Raw genomic sequence first — 16,358 nt, 5'->3', positions numbered from 1 at the left:
ATTAATCAATGTTATCAACATCATTTCACTTTTCAGGTTCTCGGGAAGTGTTGATAATTTTGCTTATTCAAAAAAGTAAATTGTTCACCTTTCAAGGGACACTGACCTTAGACCTTTATAAATATACACCAAAAGGTTAGACGATGAAATTTACCATATGATAAGGTTGGGACGAGTTACAATTAAAAGTTTTTCCTTTATTAACTTAATTTAGTTTTAATTGTTGTGGTTAATCAAGAGAAAAAATCAGTAGTCTAAAGGTCATTTACATCTGAAAGATGATCGAACCGATTTTCATTTCGACGTCATTGTGAGACTCATGGAATTAGAACTGAGCATCAAATTATTAATTAGTCAAAGGATAAACTTCAAGATTAACTGTTATTTACATAAATTCGCAAATATTTGTATATAAAATTTAAGAAAAAAATTCATTATTGTTCAATAGTTATAGCGATTTTTGCGAAGAGTCTCATCTTTTCTGGCCATAGGTTAGTATTGACTTCTAGAATTCAGAATCAATTTATATCTATTGTGCTAATGAGGATCTTGTTATTTTCTCATTATTTTGCTAATCTTTGTTTTTAGTAACGATCTGCTAATTATTACTTTCATTAAATTTCATCTTGTCATCTTGGTGATCTTTTAATTATTTGATATTCGAGTTGAAGAGAGCTGATTTTTTCCTAGTATAAAATCCTTATAAATATTGGTTATTATCCAATTTATTTCATTACAAGCTTTGTAGCTTTCCCATTGTTTTATTCATTGGTTTATCCATCTCCTCGAAAGTTTCAACAATTGTTCCAATATGATCGCTTCGTGCGAATCAGCGATTCCAAATAAAAGGAGTGTCGTTTTCTTGCAAAATGATAAAAGTGAATATGTGAAATTAAATGTCGGTGGACTTTTATTCCAAACAACGGTCGTAACTCTCACCAAATTCGACACGATGTTCAAGGCTATGTTTTCTGGTAGAATGGAGGTCACCAAGGATTCTGAAGGTAAGACAACTTTTTATAGATAAACGAATAAATCAATGAACCGATGCGTTTATTTCGAATCAACAGGTTGGATTTTAATAGACAGGAATGGTGAGCACTTCAGAACTATTTTGAAATATCTTCGAGATGGATCAGTGTCATTACCAAAGAAGATGAAAGATCTTAAAGATTTACTGGCCGAAGCTCAATACTATTTAATCGAAGGATTGATCGCTCCATGTGAATCAAGATTAGAGAGGTTAAAGGCTGAGCCAAACACGCGAGTACGAATGTTTTTATCACCAGAAAAAGAAGCAAAATTCATTGCAAACTCGAAGAAACCAATTGTTAAACTCTCAACAAATCGACCCGTGAATGATGGTTATGACGAGGAATTAGAACTAAATCTTCTTAGAAATCGAGAGCTTTTCGAAAAGTTATGTCTTAAATGCAGCCCACGAATAATCTTCGTCCTAAATAAAAAGACAACGAATCAGGTTTGCTGTTGGTCATTTTATAACGATGGCGAGAAAATTTTAGATGTTAATTGTGCGCCGTTGAGCACAAAAGTAAGATAGAATCAATTATTCCTATTAAATTGACATTTTGTTAATAACTATTATTGATTTTGTTCTAAACGATATTTTATTTTCCTAACAGGTCGAATTTCTGAGGTCTAAAATATATGAAGAAGTGCTATACTTATCGCTTCGGGTTGTTAATAAAGTAGCTGATGATTCTGAAGATGGTTCGACTGATGAAGATGATTCAAGTGAAGATGAGGAATGAGAAAACTCTTGGTACAGTCCGACACACAAGGAAATCGAATCCGAAAAACAATAAAGCGAAATCAAGACAATTTTGGTGACTCTCTTCATAATTTGTGTCCTTTGATTCAATTTGTCTTATAAATAAATTCAAGAAATCGATTGTCCCTTCAAAAATACAGAGAATAAAGTTATTAGTATTAGGATAAGTATACTTATCTGTTCATTTTTCAGTGACCAAGACGGTATGAATTCAAGTTAATCCAATGATTGGAATGATAATTTTGCTTATTCAAAAAAGTAAATTGTTCACCTTTCAAGGGACACTGACCTTAGACCTTTATAAATATACACCAAAAGGTTAGACGATGAAATTTACCATATGATAAGGTTGGGACGAGTTACAATTAAAAGTTTTTCCTTTATTAACTTAATTTAGTTTTAATTGTTGTGGTTAATCAAGAGAAAAAATCAGTAGTCTAAAGGTCATTTACATCTGAAAGATGATCGAACCGATTTTCATTTCGACGTCATTGTGAGACTCATGGAATTAGAACTGAGCATCAAATTATTAATTAGTCAAAGGATAAAGTTAAAGATTAACTGTTATTTACATAAATTCACAAATATTTGTATAAATAGATAGAAAAGCATAAACTAGTATTGATTTCTAGAATTCAGAATCAATTTATATCTATTGTGCTAATGAGGATCTTGTTATTTTCTCATTATTTTGCTAATATTTGTTTTTAGTAGCGATCTGCTAATTAATTATTGATATTTAAGTTGATTGGTGACTTTTGCTGGTATAAAATCCTTATAAACATTGGTTATTATCCAATTTATGTCATTAGTTATCCGATTGTTTTATTCATCGGTTTGTTCTTTTGCGAAAAAGTTTCAATAATTGTTCCAATATGAGTGATTCGGATGGACCAGCGATTCCAAATAGAAGAAATGTTCTTTTATTGCTAAATGATAAAAGTGAATATGTGAAATTAAATGTCGGTGGATTTTTATTCCAAACAACAGTCGTAACTCTCACCAAATTCGACACGATGTTCAAGGCCATGTTTTCTGGTAGAATGGAGGTCATCAAGGATTCTGAAGGTAAGACAACTTTTTATAGATAAATGAATAAATCAATGAATCAACGAGTTTATTTCGAATCAACAGGTTGGATTTTAATAGATAGAAATGGTGAGCACTTCGGGACTATTTTGAAATATCTTCGAGATGGATCAGTGTCATTACCAAAGAAGATGAAAGATCTTAAGAATTTACTGGCCGAAGCTCGATACTATTTAATCGAAGGGTTGATCGCTTCATGTGAATCAAGACTAGAGAGGTTAAAGGTGATCCATTTATGCGAGTACGAATGTTTTCATCAGCGGAAAAAGAAGCAAAATTTATTGTAAACTCGAAGAGACCAATTGTTAAACTCTCAACAAATCGGCACATGTATGAACATCCTTATACAGATACATCAGAGCTGAATCTACTTCGAAATCGAGAGCTTTTTGCAGAGTTGTGTTTTAAATTCAGCTCACGAATTAGATTCGTCCAAAATGAAAAGACAACTGACCTGATTTGTTGTTGGTCATTTTATCACAATGGCGCGAAAAATAAAGATATCGATTGTGCTTCGACGGGTAATTTTATAACAGATAATGACATGGCCACAAAAGTAAGATAGAATCGATTATTCCTATTAAATTGACATTCTGTTCTGAACTTTATTTTATTTTCCTGTCAGGTCGATTTCCCGAAGGCTAAAATATATAAAGAAGTGGCTAATTTATCGATGCGAGTGGTTAATACACATTTATCAGATGATGATTGGAGTGATGATGATGAAGATAATTCAAGTGAAGATGATGAGCCAGGTGAGAGTATTGATTAGAGATACTCCGTTCCGATTTATAAATCGATCGATTTTTGGCACAGGAAAATCAATACTACTGATTTCTAGAATTCAGAATCGGTTTGCTTTGCAGTGCTAATGAGGATCTTGCAAGTTTCTCACGCTTTTTTTCTGACATTTACATGTAATCTTAATGGTGATCTTCTAATTAGATGTTTTTATTCAAGCTGACGAGGGCGGATTTGTTTCCTATTAATCATATTAAATATTATCAATAAATATATTAAATCATATAAGTATTGGTTATTATTCAGTTTACACCATTAGCTTTTCAATTGTTTTATTCGTCGGTTTCTTCATTTGTGAAAAAGTTTATAATTGTTCCAGTATGAGTGATTCGGATGGATCAGCGATTCCAAATAGAAGAAGTGTCGTTTTCATGCAAAATGATCAAAGTGAATATGTAAAATTAAATGTCGGTGGATTTTTATTCCAAACAACGGTCGTAACTCTCACCAAATTCGACACGATGTTCAAGGCTATGTTTTCTGGTAGAATGGAGGTCATCAAGGATTCTGAAGGTAAGACAACTGTTCATGGATAAATGAATAAATCAACGAGTTTATTTCGAATCAACAGGTTGGATTTTAATAGATAGAAATGGTGATCACTTCGGAACTATTTTGAAATATCTTCGAGATGGATCAGTGTCATTGCCAAAGAAGATCAAAGATCTTAAAAATTTACTGGCCGAAGCTCGATACTATTTGATCGGAGGATTGATCGCTCCATGCGAAGCGAGACTAGAGAGGTTAAAGGGTGATCCATTTATGCGAGTACGAATGTTTTTATCGGAAGAAAAAGAAGCTGAATTCATCGCGCATTCAAAGAGACCACTTGTTAAACTCTCAACAAATCGATCGGTTAGTGCATATCCTTATGAAAGTTCATCAGAAATTAATTTCCTTAAAAATCGGGAATTATTTGGAAAGTTGTGCCTTAAATGTAGCTCACGAATCATCTTCATCCAAAATGAAAAGACAACTGATCTGGTTTGTTGTTGGTCATTTTATAACAACGGCGAGAAAGTTTCAGACATTCATTGTGCCTCGACGGGCCATTCCAACAATTCTGTAACTTTGACCACAAAAGTAAGATAGAACTGATTATTTCTATTACATATATTCGTACTTTTTAATGGCATTTTTTCATTTTATTCTAAACTTTATTGTATTCTTCTAACAGGTTAATTTCCCGGAGGCGAAAGTATTTGAAGAAGTGCTCAACTTATCGATGCAGGCATTCAAAATATTAGATGATGATTCAAGTGAAGATGAGGAATGAGAAAACTCTTGGTACAGTTCGAACACTAGGAAATCGAATCCCAAAAACAATAAATCAAATCGAGACAATTTTTGTGACTCTCTTCATAATTTATGTCATTTGATTCAATTTTTCATATACAGGTCGCTAGCAAATTCATTTGACTTTTTTTAACATTAATTTACTCTAATCAATCTACTTATAAAATTATTAATTAAGTATTCATTTTATTCGAAATTCATTTAAAAATTTATATCTAAAATTTATTTGTGATTTGGTTCTTTCGTTTGGTCACAATTCGAATTAGAACAAAAAGGTAGAATTCGAATTGTTTTAAGCAAATTTTTTTTTTGATTCTTAATAAAGTTCTTATGGCTTATAGCAATTCGCTGATTTTTGTTCAGAACATAGAAATCGGCAAAAATTTTTGAAAATTTTTTATTTGAAAACTTTATCTCATTTAGTTTTCGAGATATAATTAGTTTAAATTTCACGATTTTTCAAACTCGAAAATCGAGCTCCGCCCTCATGTTAAATGAATTTGCTAGCGACCTGTAATTAAATTCAAGAAATCGATTGTCCCTTTAAGAATACAGAGAATAAATTTGATTCAATAATAAAGTAAACTTCTTTAATAATAGTGATTGAGATCAGACTTGATTTTCATCAGAATTGAATCACTTCAACCTATTCAAAGCAATTTGATTAACTTTGTTGTCCCATCAAAGGATTAACCAGCAATCACATCATAGATGGCACAAGTTATACATGTATAAGAAAACATAATTGAAACTCAATTTAATCCATGCGGTTATGGTTTGATTATTTAGTTTTAACTGTGAACTTGAACTGTTCAAGTTGAACATCATTTGAACTTGTTTCTCGCAATTATTTCAACATGGAGGTGACTTCTCATGATGATGTAGATGAAAAGATGAAAAATACTCATGGTAAATATGTAAAATTGAATATTGGTGGATTTTTATTCCAAACAACAATTGCAACTCTCACCAGAACCGATTGTATGTTTAAGGCCATGTTTTCCGGTAGAATGGGAATCGAGAAAGATTCAGAAGGTAAGTTGTTTATAGTTAAATCAGATTAATCTCATCATTTCTCTGTGAACAATTAAATTAACAATTATCCCCAAATCAACAGGTTGGATTTTGATAGACAGGAATGGTGAGCACTTCGGAACTATTTTGAAATATCTTCGAGATGGATCAGTGTCATTGCCAAAGAAGATGAAAGATCTTAAAAATTTACTGGCCGAAGCTCGATACTATTTAATCGAAGGATTGATCGCACCATGTGAATCAAGATTAGAGAGATCAAAGGGTTGTCCGTTTGGTCAAGTGAGAATGTTTTCATCACCGGAAAAACAAGCTGAATTCATTTTATATTCGAAGATACCAATTGTTAAGCTCTCAATTAATCGAGCGATTAGCAAACACTCTTATACAAATTCATCAGAACTACATTTCCTTAAAAATCGTGAATTGTTCGCAAAATTGTGCCTTAAATGCAGCTCTCGAATTATCTTCATTCAAGATGAACAACCCATCGACTTGGTTTGCTGTTGGTCATTCTATCACAACGGTGAAAAAGTGTCCGATATCAATTGTGCCTCAACGACTGGAAATTGCGATTATAACCAATCGTTGGCTACAAAAGTAAGTTACAGTAGAATTGATTATCTCTATTATTTTCTCATATTGTTTAGTTCAGAATTTTTATTCCATTCTAATCTAATTCTATTTTGTCTACAGGTTGAATTCCCTGATGTGAAAATATATGAAGAGTTTTGAATTTATCGATGCTCGCAAGTAACATATCAGATGATGATTCGGATGATGATTGGACCAGTGATGAGGAATAATTGATACTAATAAAGTGCCTAAGAGGAAAATAACAATATTGACGTCTAGTTAAGCCTTTAAAATGATTTGATTTATTTTTTGATGCAAAACAATGCAATTGATTGTAACTGTAAGAATACAGAGGTTTCAGAGAATAAATTTGATTCGAACAATCAATTAAACAAATGCATTATTTCAATTTTGCTTAATTGTCATGGAAAGTCAATGTTGAACGTGTAAAAAGCGACCGAATCGTGAACTTGTGCAATTGATTCGGTCTTTGGATGATCAGATTCGAATATTATTAAAATTTATTTCCAAATGAAAGAGTTCTTGGTGGTTTTCATAGTATCGACGATTTAAGAAAAGTTGCAATCAGTTGATTTGATATGTTTTTCCCAAGGTTTAATTTCATTTCATAACAAATGCATCTCTTTTTTCCAGTTGATCAACTAAAAATTGTGTTGAAGATAAAAATGTAAGAGACATTGAGCTTGGATCTGATTGTTTGTTGGCTCAATCGTCTTCTCGACCACTAAGTCTATATAAAATTACAGAAAAAAAACAAAAGAAAATGTCAAATAAAGGTCAATTAGAAATGACAAAAACCTTTACCTTCAATTTGTGCTTAATAGATTTCAGATCATGAAATTAAACTGAGATTTCATAGCTAACATCATGGTTACTTTGTCTAATGGAATCACCATCAAGACTTTTAGCTGGACTTAGAGATGTAGTCGTTTTTAAACTATCAGGTGAATAATAAATGATCAAACCGCCGGTTTGAGAAGCACTTAAAGCTGATTGATGCTTGAGACGAGGTGAAAATGATGGTGTTGACATTTCGGTGACAGATGAACTTTTACCAGGTGATTTTGGATAAAGAAGTTTATTCTCTTCATCGACGAAAACTTGTCTTGGTTGATTATCACGTTTACTATTATCAAACTGTAAAGAATTGTAGCCATTGTTTGACATGTTAACGGAAGGGGATCGCCTTTTTTTCCTTCTAACGGCCTGAGGTTGATAACGGGTATGAACTGGTCCACATAATATATTACAATAATTCGAAAGGCATCCTTTTGAAAATGGATTAAAAACACTTTGAAATTTAGCGCTTATCTGTTCATTGGTGGTTCGACCACGAGCAACCAAGACAATATGAAGTCCAGTTAATCCAATGATTGGAATGATTAGAAGTAAAATAATACCACTAATAATTAATGCTATAAATGTATCATGCTCATGAGGATTAACTTCATGATCAAGAAGGTAAAGTATACACCAACTGAGAATGGTGATCATGTGAATACTAAGAAAGATGAGAAAGAAAAAGAAATGGCGATAATTACGCCGGCCGATACAATTGTTAACCCATGGACAGTGATGGTCAAAAGTTTCAACACAATTATTGCAAACACTACAATGAGAACATCTTGGTGGCCGATAAAATTGACAAGTATAACACCATTTCATTCGTATAGATAGACCATTAATATGAACCGATTTAAATAATGGAGCAGGATCAGCAAAATTATCTTCTTCAACTGAATTTGACTTGGGTATTATACCAGGATCCATAAAGGTGGCATAAGAGAAATTGGTTATCACAAAAAGAGAGATAACAGCTTGAACAATAGTGATTGAGATCGAATACTTATTTTGTAAATATTGACAGGGAGAAATAAAAAATAAGGTAGTACAGGTAATTAAGAGAAGCCAAGCTAAAATAGCAGGGACTAGACGCTTCTTTGATTTCCATCCAGCCATCACCGGGAGACCAGAATTAGATTCACTTTAATCTAATCTTATTGATTGGAAACATATAAAAAAAATAGAATAAGAAGAAATAAGAAATTTAAACCACCAATAAGAATAAATTATCTAAAAACAAAAAGAAAAATAAAAACCAAATCATTAGAGAAAATAAAAATAAAGAGGAAAAAAATTGAGAGAAAATAAAATTGACATAAATTTTTGTTTAGAATTGTGATTAATCATTTACCTTTTCAATCATTTGCTTCTTGATCTAAATTTACTAAAAATTATATAACTCATTTTATGGAATAAAATTAATTCACTTTAAACAGTAATTAAATTAGGAACAATTAAGATAAACACAACAATCAATTTCCAAATCTCATGTCAACGGTCGGGTAATAATCGAATATAAAAAACCGCGTCGAAAACTAATCCGTCTAATGTTGCGGAAAAGAATAAAAATTCGGTTATTTGGGAGTTTGTTTTAATTTTGTTTTGTAATTTTAATTAATGTAGAAAAAAAATGATGAAAGTTAATCAATTGATTATCTGTGTTATTAATAAAGTGTTTTAACTGATTGTTTGATTGTATGACAAAGTTGATCGATACTTGGAAGTGATGAGAGAAATGATTTCGCCTCATCCCAGTCAATCTCTTCCAAATCTGCTGATTTTTGTAATGGTTTTTGTGTACAAATAAAATCGGGTTGAATTGATGCAAGTCGAGATAATTGAATTTGTCCTAATTTAAGAAGTAAATTGATGGCATCTTCTTTCAATGGTGGAAATGGTTTACACATTCGTACCAATGCCGGTGCAACAGGGATGAAAAATTGTTCACGTTTTTCACTTTCCAATATTGATAAAAGTGTTCCGGTTACATTGAAGCAAAGTTTTGCTATACAAAGAGATTTAACTATTGGATATTGTTCAACGAGGTAAGAGCAAAGTTGAATGGCGAAAATTTGTTTCTCCAAATCGGGTTGAGATAATAGTTCAGGTATAAATTCAAGGCAAATGTGCATTGAGGGTATAGAGGAAACAGTGAAGGGTAAAAGTTCACTTGGATAACCTTGAAAATGTACAAGTTTAACGAGATTTGGATCGGCGATAAACACTTGGTGTAAATGGACTCCTACAAGTTTCTTGATCTTTTTCAATTTAATTTGATTACCATTTTTTTCCTCTTCATTTAAGGTAGACAACATTCTAGTAATAATTGGATTGCTGAACTTTCTTGAGCGGTGATTAAAGCGATTCTAAGTTCTTCTCGATCTTTTTCCTCTTCCGTTAATTTACTTGGTTTTTCCAGTAAACGTCGAGCAAAATGTGGCCTTGAGGCTATTAGGAAACATTGGAGAACGTGAAGTGTTATCTCCATTAATTCGGGACATCGAAGTACCTTAATATCACATCTAAGTACGTGTAATGGATCAAGAACAATATCATCCCATGTTAATCTTTTCTCTCCTCTTTGGTTGGAAAGTGAATTAACTGTCATGACACATAAATTATCTGGGAAAATACAATTAAGTTGCCACCAAACTTTTTTAGCCTTCTCAAGGGTATCACTTGTTACCAAATTATTTAAAAGAAGAGGTAAATTGTCAACAAAGGTTGATGATAAAGGCCAAAGATAATTGTTGGGTAAACTTAACATACGATCAAGTGTACGGGTTAATGTTTCATTGGATGTTCCAATTGATTCGAAGGCCTTTTGAAGGCGAGATCGTAATTCACTGATGGAAAGATTTGGTTTTACTTTGATTTTACTCGTTGAGTCTCGTTCTTCCGCTGCAAACCAATCTTGGACCAAACAAAGATGCGGATAATGAGTTGATATAAGACGAAGTAAACGAGGAAATAAAACACCATAAAATTGTGGCTCATTTTTGGCCTTTTGCATTAGATGGAAAATCGGTAACTGGGCAAACATTTGTGGTGAATAAATTTTTACACTTCGATGGGCAAAAGTCATCTCCTTCATCATACTTAATCGGGTATCCTCGTAGAGTAAAACATAATAGAGTAAAATAAGTTGAGTGGTCAATACACAGGTTGGCTTAATTTCCTCGGCAATGTCCATCCTTTTCTCATCATTTTCAATTGAATATATTTTATGCCTGAAAATGGAGATAATTTCTTCCTCACTGATTGGTTCATTGGTTGCAACATTGGAATATGATTTAGCAGGAATTAAAAGTGATTTAACATATGCTTCAATTAGGTGAGGAATAACTGGATTAATTGGAGTTGTACAATTGCATGTTTGTCGATAAAGCCAATCTTTAATTGGAACCTTAATTTATACGGGAAGAAGAAGAGGAGAGAAAAATTTATTAATCTCATTTTGTCATTTGTATTAATAATTAAAGAAGCTTATAATTTACCTCATATTTAACGAAAGCTCGAGTTTTTAAAAGTTGAAAAATACAATGAACAGGTAAGAATCCAGGTAAACATGAATTAAGATTAGTTGTAACTGGTACTTTAACTGCATGAGCGGTGATCATTTGATTGGTGAAAACTTCATGAGTGAACATTGTTTTCAAACGATTTAGAGATGCAGTTCGAAGGTTTAATTTAATGTCCAAAGTTGAACTAACCAATTCTGAGATGGATGATATTTGACTTCCATGGAAATGGATGGCAATCAGAAGAAGCATCTCACCAAATGAAGATCGATGACCAGAGACTTGACCGAAAAGACTTTCCTCTTTAACTAACCAGTTTAACCATTCAAGGGTTTTCTTTTCGGCCTCCGTGTTGATCATTATGGTTGGACAAGCCAATAGAAGACATAAAGCTGTTGAAGCAAATCTAATCCCTGATGGATTAGCAGCAGGATGTTGAGTGATTATGTTTAATAAAAGAGCTGATTCTTCATCGGTAAATTTCATTCCAGCGATACCTTTAAGTGCACAATAGAGTCGCAATATTGCTGAAGCCTCGACAAGATGTAATGAGAAATTGTTACCATTCAGTTGATTTTTTGTAAGAACAAATTTTAAACATGATAACAATTCACTTCGTAAAGGTGTTAGACTAGAGGTTGATCCTTGGTCCATCTTTTTTTGACAATTACGAATGTAGGAAACAAACCAGGTTCGTATTTTCTCATCGGTACGGAAAAAAATGCCACTTAAAAAGGAGATCAGATCATTGATTTGAACTATTCTCTCCGTGTCAGAGGTTGACTGAGAACAGCCAATATGGTCAAGGGTTAAAAGAATACACAAAGCAGGCATACGAAGTGATTCCAGTGCTTCCGTGCGAACCAGGAGAGCGTGTGATGGATTTAGTTTACATAACATGCGAAGAACATCAATTCGTCGTTTACCAATAATAGTTTCCTCTTCCTGTTTATCACCGTTAACAAGTAAAGCTGTACAAATGTCGGCAAACATTTCGGGAAAATTGACCACCAGCCTCCAGATAATATGATGACCATGTTTGAAGTAAAGTAAAGTTTCAATTACATCAATAAGAGAGACAATATTTGGTAATTCAAAAATTGACATAACCAAAGCATCAGCAATTTCATCAATGTAAACCTCATTGTCAAATAGTTCAGAATATTTTGTATTATTTAAAGGTAATTTCGCTTGAGCCAAGAAACTTTTGATGATCATTTGTGATGTTAAAATTTCATTGAGAACAATTTTCAATCGTTTGTTTCCTTCACTTTTCTCAAATTCTATAAAAAAAAGAATAAAATAAACAATTTAGAATAGAACAAAAAGTTAAAAAGAGAATAGAAAAAAAAATATTTTCTACTTACCTATGACTACATTTTCTACATTGGAAAGTGAACCCTCTTCACTTGTTAATAGTTTTGCTCTCAATTGTTGCTCTCTTTTAACATCAATTTCCAACGAGTGAAAATCACCTGATAGAAGGGTAATTATCAAATTAGCTGGTTCTTGGGTGGATAAAATTTTCATAATTAGCTTTTTCTGATTAGACCAAAAAGGTGAATTATCAAGAGACCGGCAGACAACCATCCGAAGGAGACTTGGGATCACTGGGCGAACCTCATCATCGCCCAAGCTACTGAGTAATCCAATGTTCATCGTACTGATTGCTTCGAAAAGCCTTGGTGATACCTCATAATCCATGATGGCGACAATTTTATAGAGCAAAATAAAATAATAATCGACCAACAATTAATTTGGAAAACAAAACAATATCAACACAAAAATATCTCAACTCTCATACAGAAAATGTTGATCACTTTTGAAAGGAAAAGAGAAACTCAAACATAAACAACAAGCGAAAACACTGTCGCCATCTAGTGGAATTTAGAAAAAAATCTTTTTAATTTAGAATTTGAATTAAATTAATTTCTTTTAATCTTAATTGATTTTAATTCAACGAAGAAAAAATTTATTCATTTAAATTTTTTTTGCAAATGGAAAAACAAAACATTGTTTGGAAAAATTTGCACAACAAACAGTTAACTGATTCTCGAACGAAATTATAAAAGTGTCATCAACTTGTTCCTCATTGATTGATTGTTGATTAGTTAATTTGATTTAATTTTCTTCTCCTTCTTCATTGAGACAAATATACTTGTGAATGGACCAAGAATGAAAAAGTGAAACAGTAAACCACCAATAAAAAATGACGATAATTCAAATATAAACAAGGAGAACTGGAAAGGGAAGAAAATTGAGAGAAAAAAACAATTAAGATCAACAATTAGTTAGCAAAATGAATGAATAAACTTTACCATGCTAGCATAAGTTACGATTTGATGTCTTAGTGAATTAAGTATAACAGTCATGACAGTTATATGAATACAATAAGTTGATTTTAAAATGGTAGCAATGATCGAGAAAAACTTTAATTGTTTATCCTCCTTTTCCAAATCCATTGATTTCTTTTGATTAATTTCCTGATGATTAGTTGATTCATTTTGTTTCAAGAAGCCATTTTCCTCGCTACTTTCATGAGAAATTTTCACTCTACTCAGGGCAAAGAACCAAAATATCAAACAAATTACTCGAAAAACAACAACGTAAATTGCGAGAATCAATTGATTCTGATAAGGTTCAATTAGATTATAGTAAATTGGTTGAATGAAAAATAAGCTGAAACCAAAAGCCAAAAGGTTCTCATTGATTTTCTTGCAAATTGGTATCTAAAAGTAGATAAGTTAATCATTATTAATTAGAAGTTAGTTAGAAGTCAATTATTGATATTCGGTTACCTTATTAATCGTTGGTACATAATCGTTCATAATTAAGTATGTGAATAAAGTTGTACTTGAATACATCCAAAGGTGAGACATAGTTCTCAGGTAAGCATGGAAAATATAAAGTTCAGCTGATCTGAAATGGAAAATATTTAGTTAATTAGTGATTAAGTCTAGTAAGTGATATTTGTAATTAATGTTTACTTGTAAGCTTCAGAATTTGCTTCACGCATATGCATATGAGGCTGATATTTATTGTGGTAGAAAAGGAAACCAACATAATATAATGATCCAATCATGGTGATTAGATTAACGGTTAATCCAATTTTAGGATAGCGTTTATATAGAAAGACAAGAACAACGATGACCAGTAAAAGTTGACTTTCAGCCGAAACTGACCAGAAATGACCTAAGCACTGAAGAAGAAAGTTATCATTTAATGGGTATTACTCATGCTCGTTAATCACTTACTAAATTATCTTTGTCATAAACCTGATTGTTTTGGAGTAAAATTGTTTTCCAAAAGTTATTAAGACATAAATTTGATTCTCGTTCAAGTAAATTGTAAGGTCCAGATGAGAAAACCAAAGGTAGATTTATATGGATCATTAGAATAAATAAAAGCAGTAGAGATAATCTAGTTAATCATATGAATACAGAAAAAGTTATCAGCAATTAAGATCAAATGAATATGAGAATAAGAGAATAAACTCACGAGAACAATTTAGTTAAAGTGGAAACAATTAGCTGAGAAAATCTCGTCGTTGGTCCAACTTTTTTCCATAATTCCATGGAACGAGCAAAACCTCTAAACAATTAATTTATTAGTTTGATTTTCTTCACATGCGATGAGATGACACTTTCATAAATCTCGTAATGCTAAAAGATTTTACAGTATTACGATTGATACAACTTTTGACTTGCAACTATTGATTTACCTTTCTTAACTTACCCATATACGAATAAACCTTCAACGTACCAATCAGATGAAAGAATCGGTGCGAGAAAATTACTCACTATTCCCTTTGGAACTGGCATAGCAATGGCTGAAACTGAAAAGAATCACGAGCTCATTCATAAAAATGAATCACAATTAGTGAATTTTTGCTTGACTTACTGATGAGCGCGGTTGTCTTATTGATGGTTACCCAGCCAAAGATATGGTAAGAGAGATTAATACAGTGAACAATCGTCGACAGTTTCAGTAGAGTCATGATCCTATTTGAAGACCAATTCGGTTGGACAATTTGTCGATAACTTGATTTAAATGAGAGATGATGAAACCAATTTGATTGATCATAATTATCATTCTCATTCTCATTGTTGTTATTTAGCTTTGATGATTTGTATTCCAAGATATTGGCGAACAATACAGCTGAGATTATTACAATTAGTAAAACTCTGGAATGAAGATTTTTAATTGAGTTTAATATGATCACTAAAATTTGATTAATTATGTAAATACTTACAAACATAATTTCTGTAAAATTGAAGCTTTGATTAGTTTATCAACGAAAGTTTCATTGACTAAACAATGATCAACACTAAAAAGATCCCAATCATATGGTTTGAGAGCTGAAAGTTAGCCAACGATTAGTTGTTAATTGTTAATTTATTGAATGAATACTCACCATTAGAAGCGATGATTTGTAAATCATTTGATGAGCAATCAGAAGGCAAACAAAATCCAATCTTGAAACAAGCTCCATATTCACATGAGATCAATTTACTTGAGGTAAAAATATTCTCACTCAAGTTAATTGTCTTATTGCTTGGTAAAAATGAAGTCAAACAATAAGAAGCAAGTTGATTGTTTCCATCATAATTAATCCAATTTAATTGTTTACATTGATCAATATTACCAAAAGCCAAATAACCATAGCCAGAAAAATCATCAGGTATTGAACCAGAAGCTTCAAACACTAATTCAATTATCAAATGATTAAATCAATCAAAAGTATGATTATTGTCATGATAACAGAAACATGTTGATTAGTTAATTGTAACTGTTACTTACATTTAATTGGCCAATCTTGACCTTCACTCATTGATTGATTTACATAATTCAAACTTAATTTACACTCTTTGGTTACATTTTGATTAACTTTAAAATCATTAGAATCAATATATTCCCATAGGATATTAGTAAATCCAGTTTTAATCAAATGAGGTTGTTTAACTATCCAATCATTTGTAGATGAAACTTTTGAAACAATTAAAGTAATCGAGATAAATAATTGTAATAGTTGATATTTAATTATCATGTTTACAATCAGTTGATTGAGTCACAATAAATGATTAATGAAAACTCCACAAATCAAGTTAATCGTTGTTGTTGATTTAACGATTGTAAAATGAAAAGTTAATTGTCTAAATTATAATCAATTGTGATTATTGAAAACAAGAAAATCTCTCTGGTTCGTTTGATTGAGGAAATTACTAATAATAACCTTGATTCTAATTGTCAATGTTGCTTACAACCAGTTGATGACCAACACTGACCATAATCAACATAAGTTAATTGTCGTCGTTTGTTACTAAATTTCAATGAAAAACTAGTTTATACACATGTTTAATCAGGAAATTCATGAAGCAATTAAACTG

At 31.7% G+C, this 16,358-nt stretch overlaps 5 protein-coding genes across 8 annotated transcripts; 2 read left to right on the top strand and 3 right to left on the bottom strand.

The window, feature by feature from the left end:
- Positions 1-396: 396 nt before the first annotated feature.
- On the top strand, positions 397-1,950 carry LOC128394852 (BTB/POZ domain-containing adapter for CUL3-mediated RhoA degradation protein 3-like). The gene is made up of 3 exons (XM_053355227.1): positions 397-1,004; positions 1,071-1,552; positions 1,644-1,950. Exons 1-3 carry the CDS (start codon positions 812-814, stop codon positions 1,770-1,772), a joined length of 804 nt encoding a protein of 267 aa, XP_053211202.1. The 5' UTR covers positions 397-811; the 3' UTR covers positions 1,773-1,950.
- A 528-nt stretch (positions 1,951-2,478) lies between these two features.
- LOC128396644 (BTB/POZ domain-containing adapter for CUL3-mediated RhoA degradation protein 3-like) lies at positions 2,479-6,974 on the top strand. Of its 2 annotated transcripts, XR_008326820.1 has the most exons (7): positions 2,479-2,860; positions 2,927-3,437; positions 3,507-4,195; positions 4,254-4,765; positions 4,860-6,013; positions 6,096-6,610; positions 6,707-6,974. XR_008326820.1 is itself a non-coding variant. In XM_053357262.1 (3 exons), exons 1-3 carry the CDS (start codon positions 5,836-5,838, stop codon positions 6,743-6,745), a joined length of 732 nt encoding a protein of 243 aa, XP_053213237.1. In that variant the 5' UTR covers positions 5,729-5,835; the 3' UTR covers positions 6,746-6,974. The 2 variants fall into 2 exon arrangements, 1 of the variants encoding a protein (XP_053213237.1); XM_053357262.1 differs by lacking the exons at positions 2,479-2,860; positions 2,927-3,437; positions 3,507-4,195; positions 4,254-4,765 and having other exon boundaries at positions 5,729-6,013.
- A 110-nt stretch (positions 6,975-7,084) lies between these two features.
- On the bottom strand, positions 7,085-8,946 carry LOC128396642 (palmitoyltransferase ZDHHC8-like). Of its 3 annotated transcripts, none has more exons than XM_053357259.1 (3): positions 8,802-8,946; positions 7,412-8,680; positions 7,085-7,337 (listed from the first exon to the last, which is right to left on the bottom strand). In XM_053357259.1, the coding sequence occupies exon 2, from the start codon at positions 8,564-8,566 to the stop codon at positions 7,448-7,450; it is 1,119 nt and encodes a 372-aa protein (XP_053213234.1). In that variant the 5' UTR covers positions 8,567-8,680; positions 8,802-8,946; the 3' UTR covers positions 7,085-7,337; positions 7,412-7,447. The 3 variants fall into 3 exon arrangements, with proteins under 3 accessions (XP_053213234.1, XP_053213235.1, XP_053213236.1); XM_053357260.1 differs by having other exon boundaries at positions 7,412-8,603; positions 8,802-8,936; XM_053357261.1 differs by having other exon boundaries at positions 7,412-8,598; positions 8,802-8,934.
- A 78-nt stretch (positions 8,947-9,024) lies between these two features.
- On the bottom strand, positions 9,025-12,799 carry LOC128396638 (integrator complex subunit 2-like). Its single transcript, XM_053357253.1, is given in 4 exon segments — positions 9,025-9,750; positions 9,753-10,856; positions 10,948-12,254; positions 12,339-12,799. Coding segments are annotated over 4 exon segments (3,384 nt in total). The 5' UTR covers positions 12,676-12,799; the 3' UTR covers positions 9,025-9,114.
- A 121-nt stretch (positions 12,800-12,920) lies between these two features.
- LOC128396639 (uncharacterized) lies at positions 12,921-16,232 on the bottom strand. Its single transcript, XM_053357254.1, has 11 exons — positions 15,772-16,232; positions 15,386-15,676; positions 15,224-15,329; positions 14,872-15,155; positions 14,707-14,806; positions 14,470-14,562; positions 14,226-14,391; positions 13,959-14,170; positions 13,770-13,890; positions 13,290-13,700; positions 12,921-13,211 (listed from the first exon to the last, which is right to left on the bottom strand). The coding sequence occupies exons 1-11, from the start codon at positions 16,016-16,018 to the stop codon at positions 13,083-13,085; spliced, it is 2,160 nt and encodes a 719-aa protein (XP_053213229.1). The 5' UTR covers positions 16,019-16,232; the 3' UTR covers positions 12,921-13,082.
- Between the last annotated feature and the right edge of the window lie 126 nt (positions 16,233-16,358).

Source organism: Panonychus citri, unplaced genomic scaffold (genome assembly GCF_014898815.1).
Source record: "Panonychus citri isolate SS breed McGregor unplaced genomic scaffold, ASM1489881v1 Contig00023, whole genome shotgun sequence".
Taxonomy (NCBI): domain Eukaryota; kingdom Metazoa; phylum Arthropoda; class Arachnida; order Trombidiformes; family Tetranychidae; genus Panonychus; species Panonychus citri.
The sequence above is the reverse complement of the archived record's forward strand: the minus strand, read 5'-3'. Positions and strand labels throughout refer to the sequence as shown.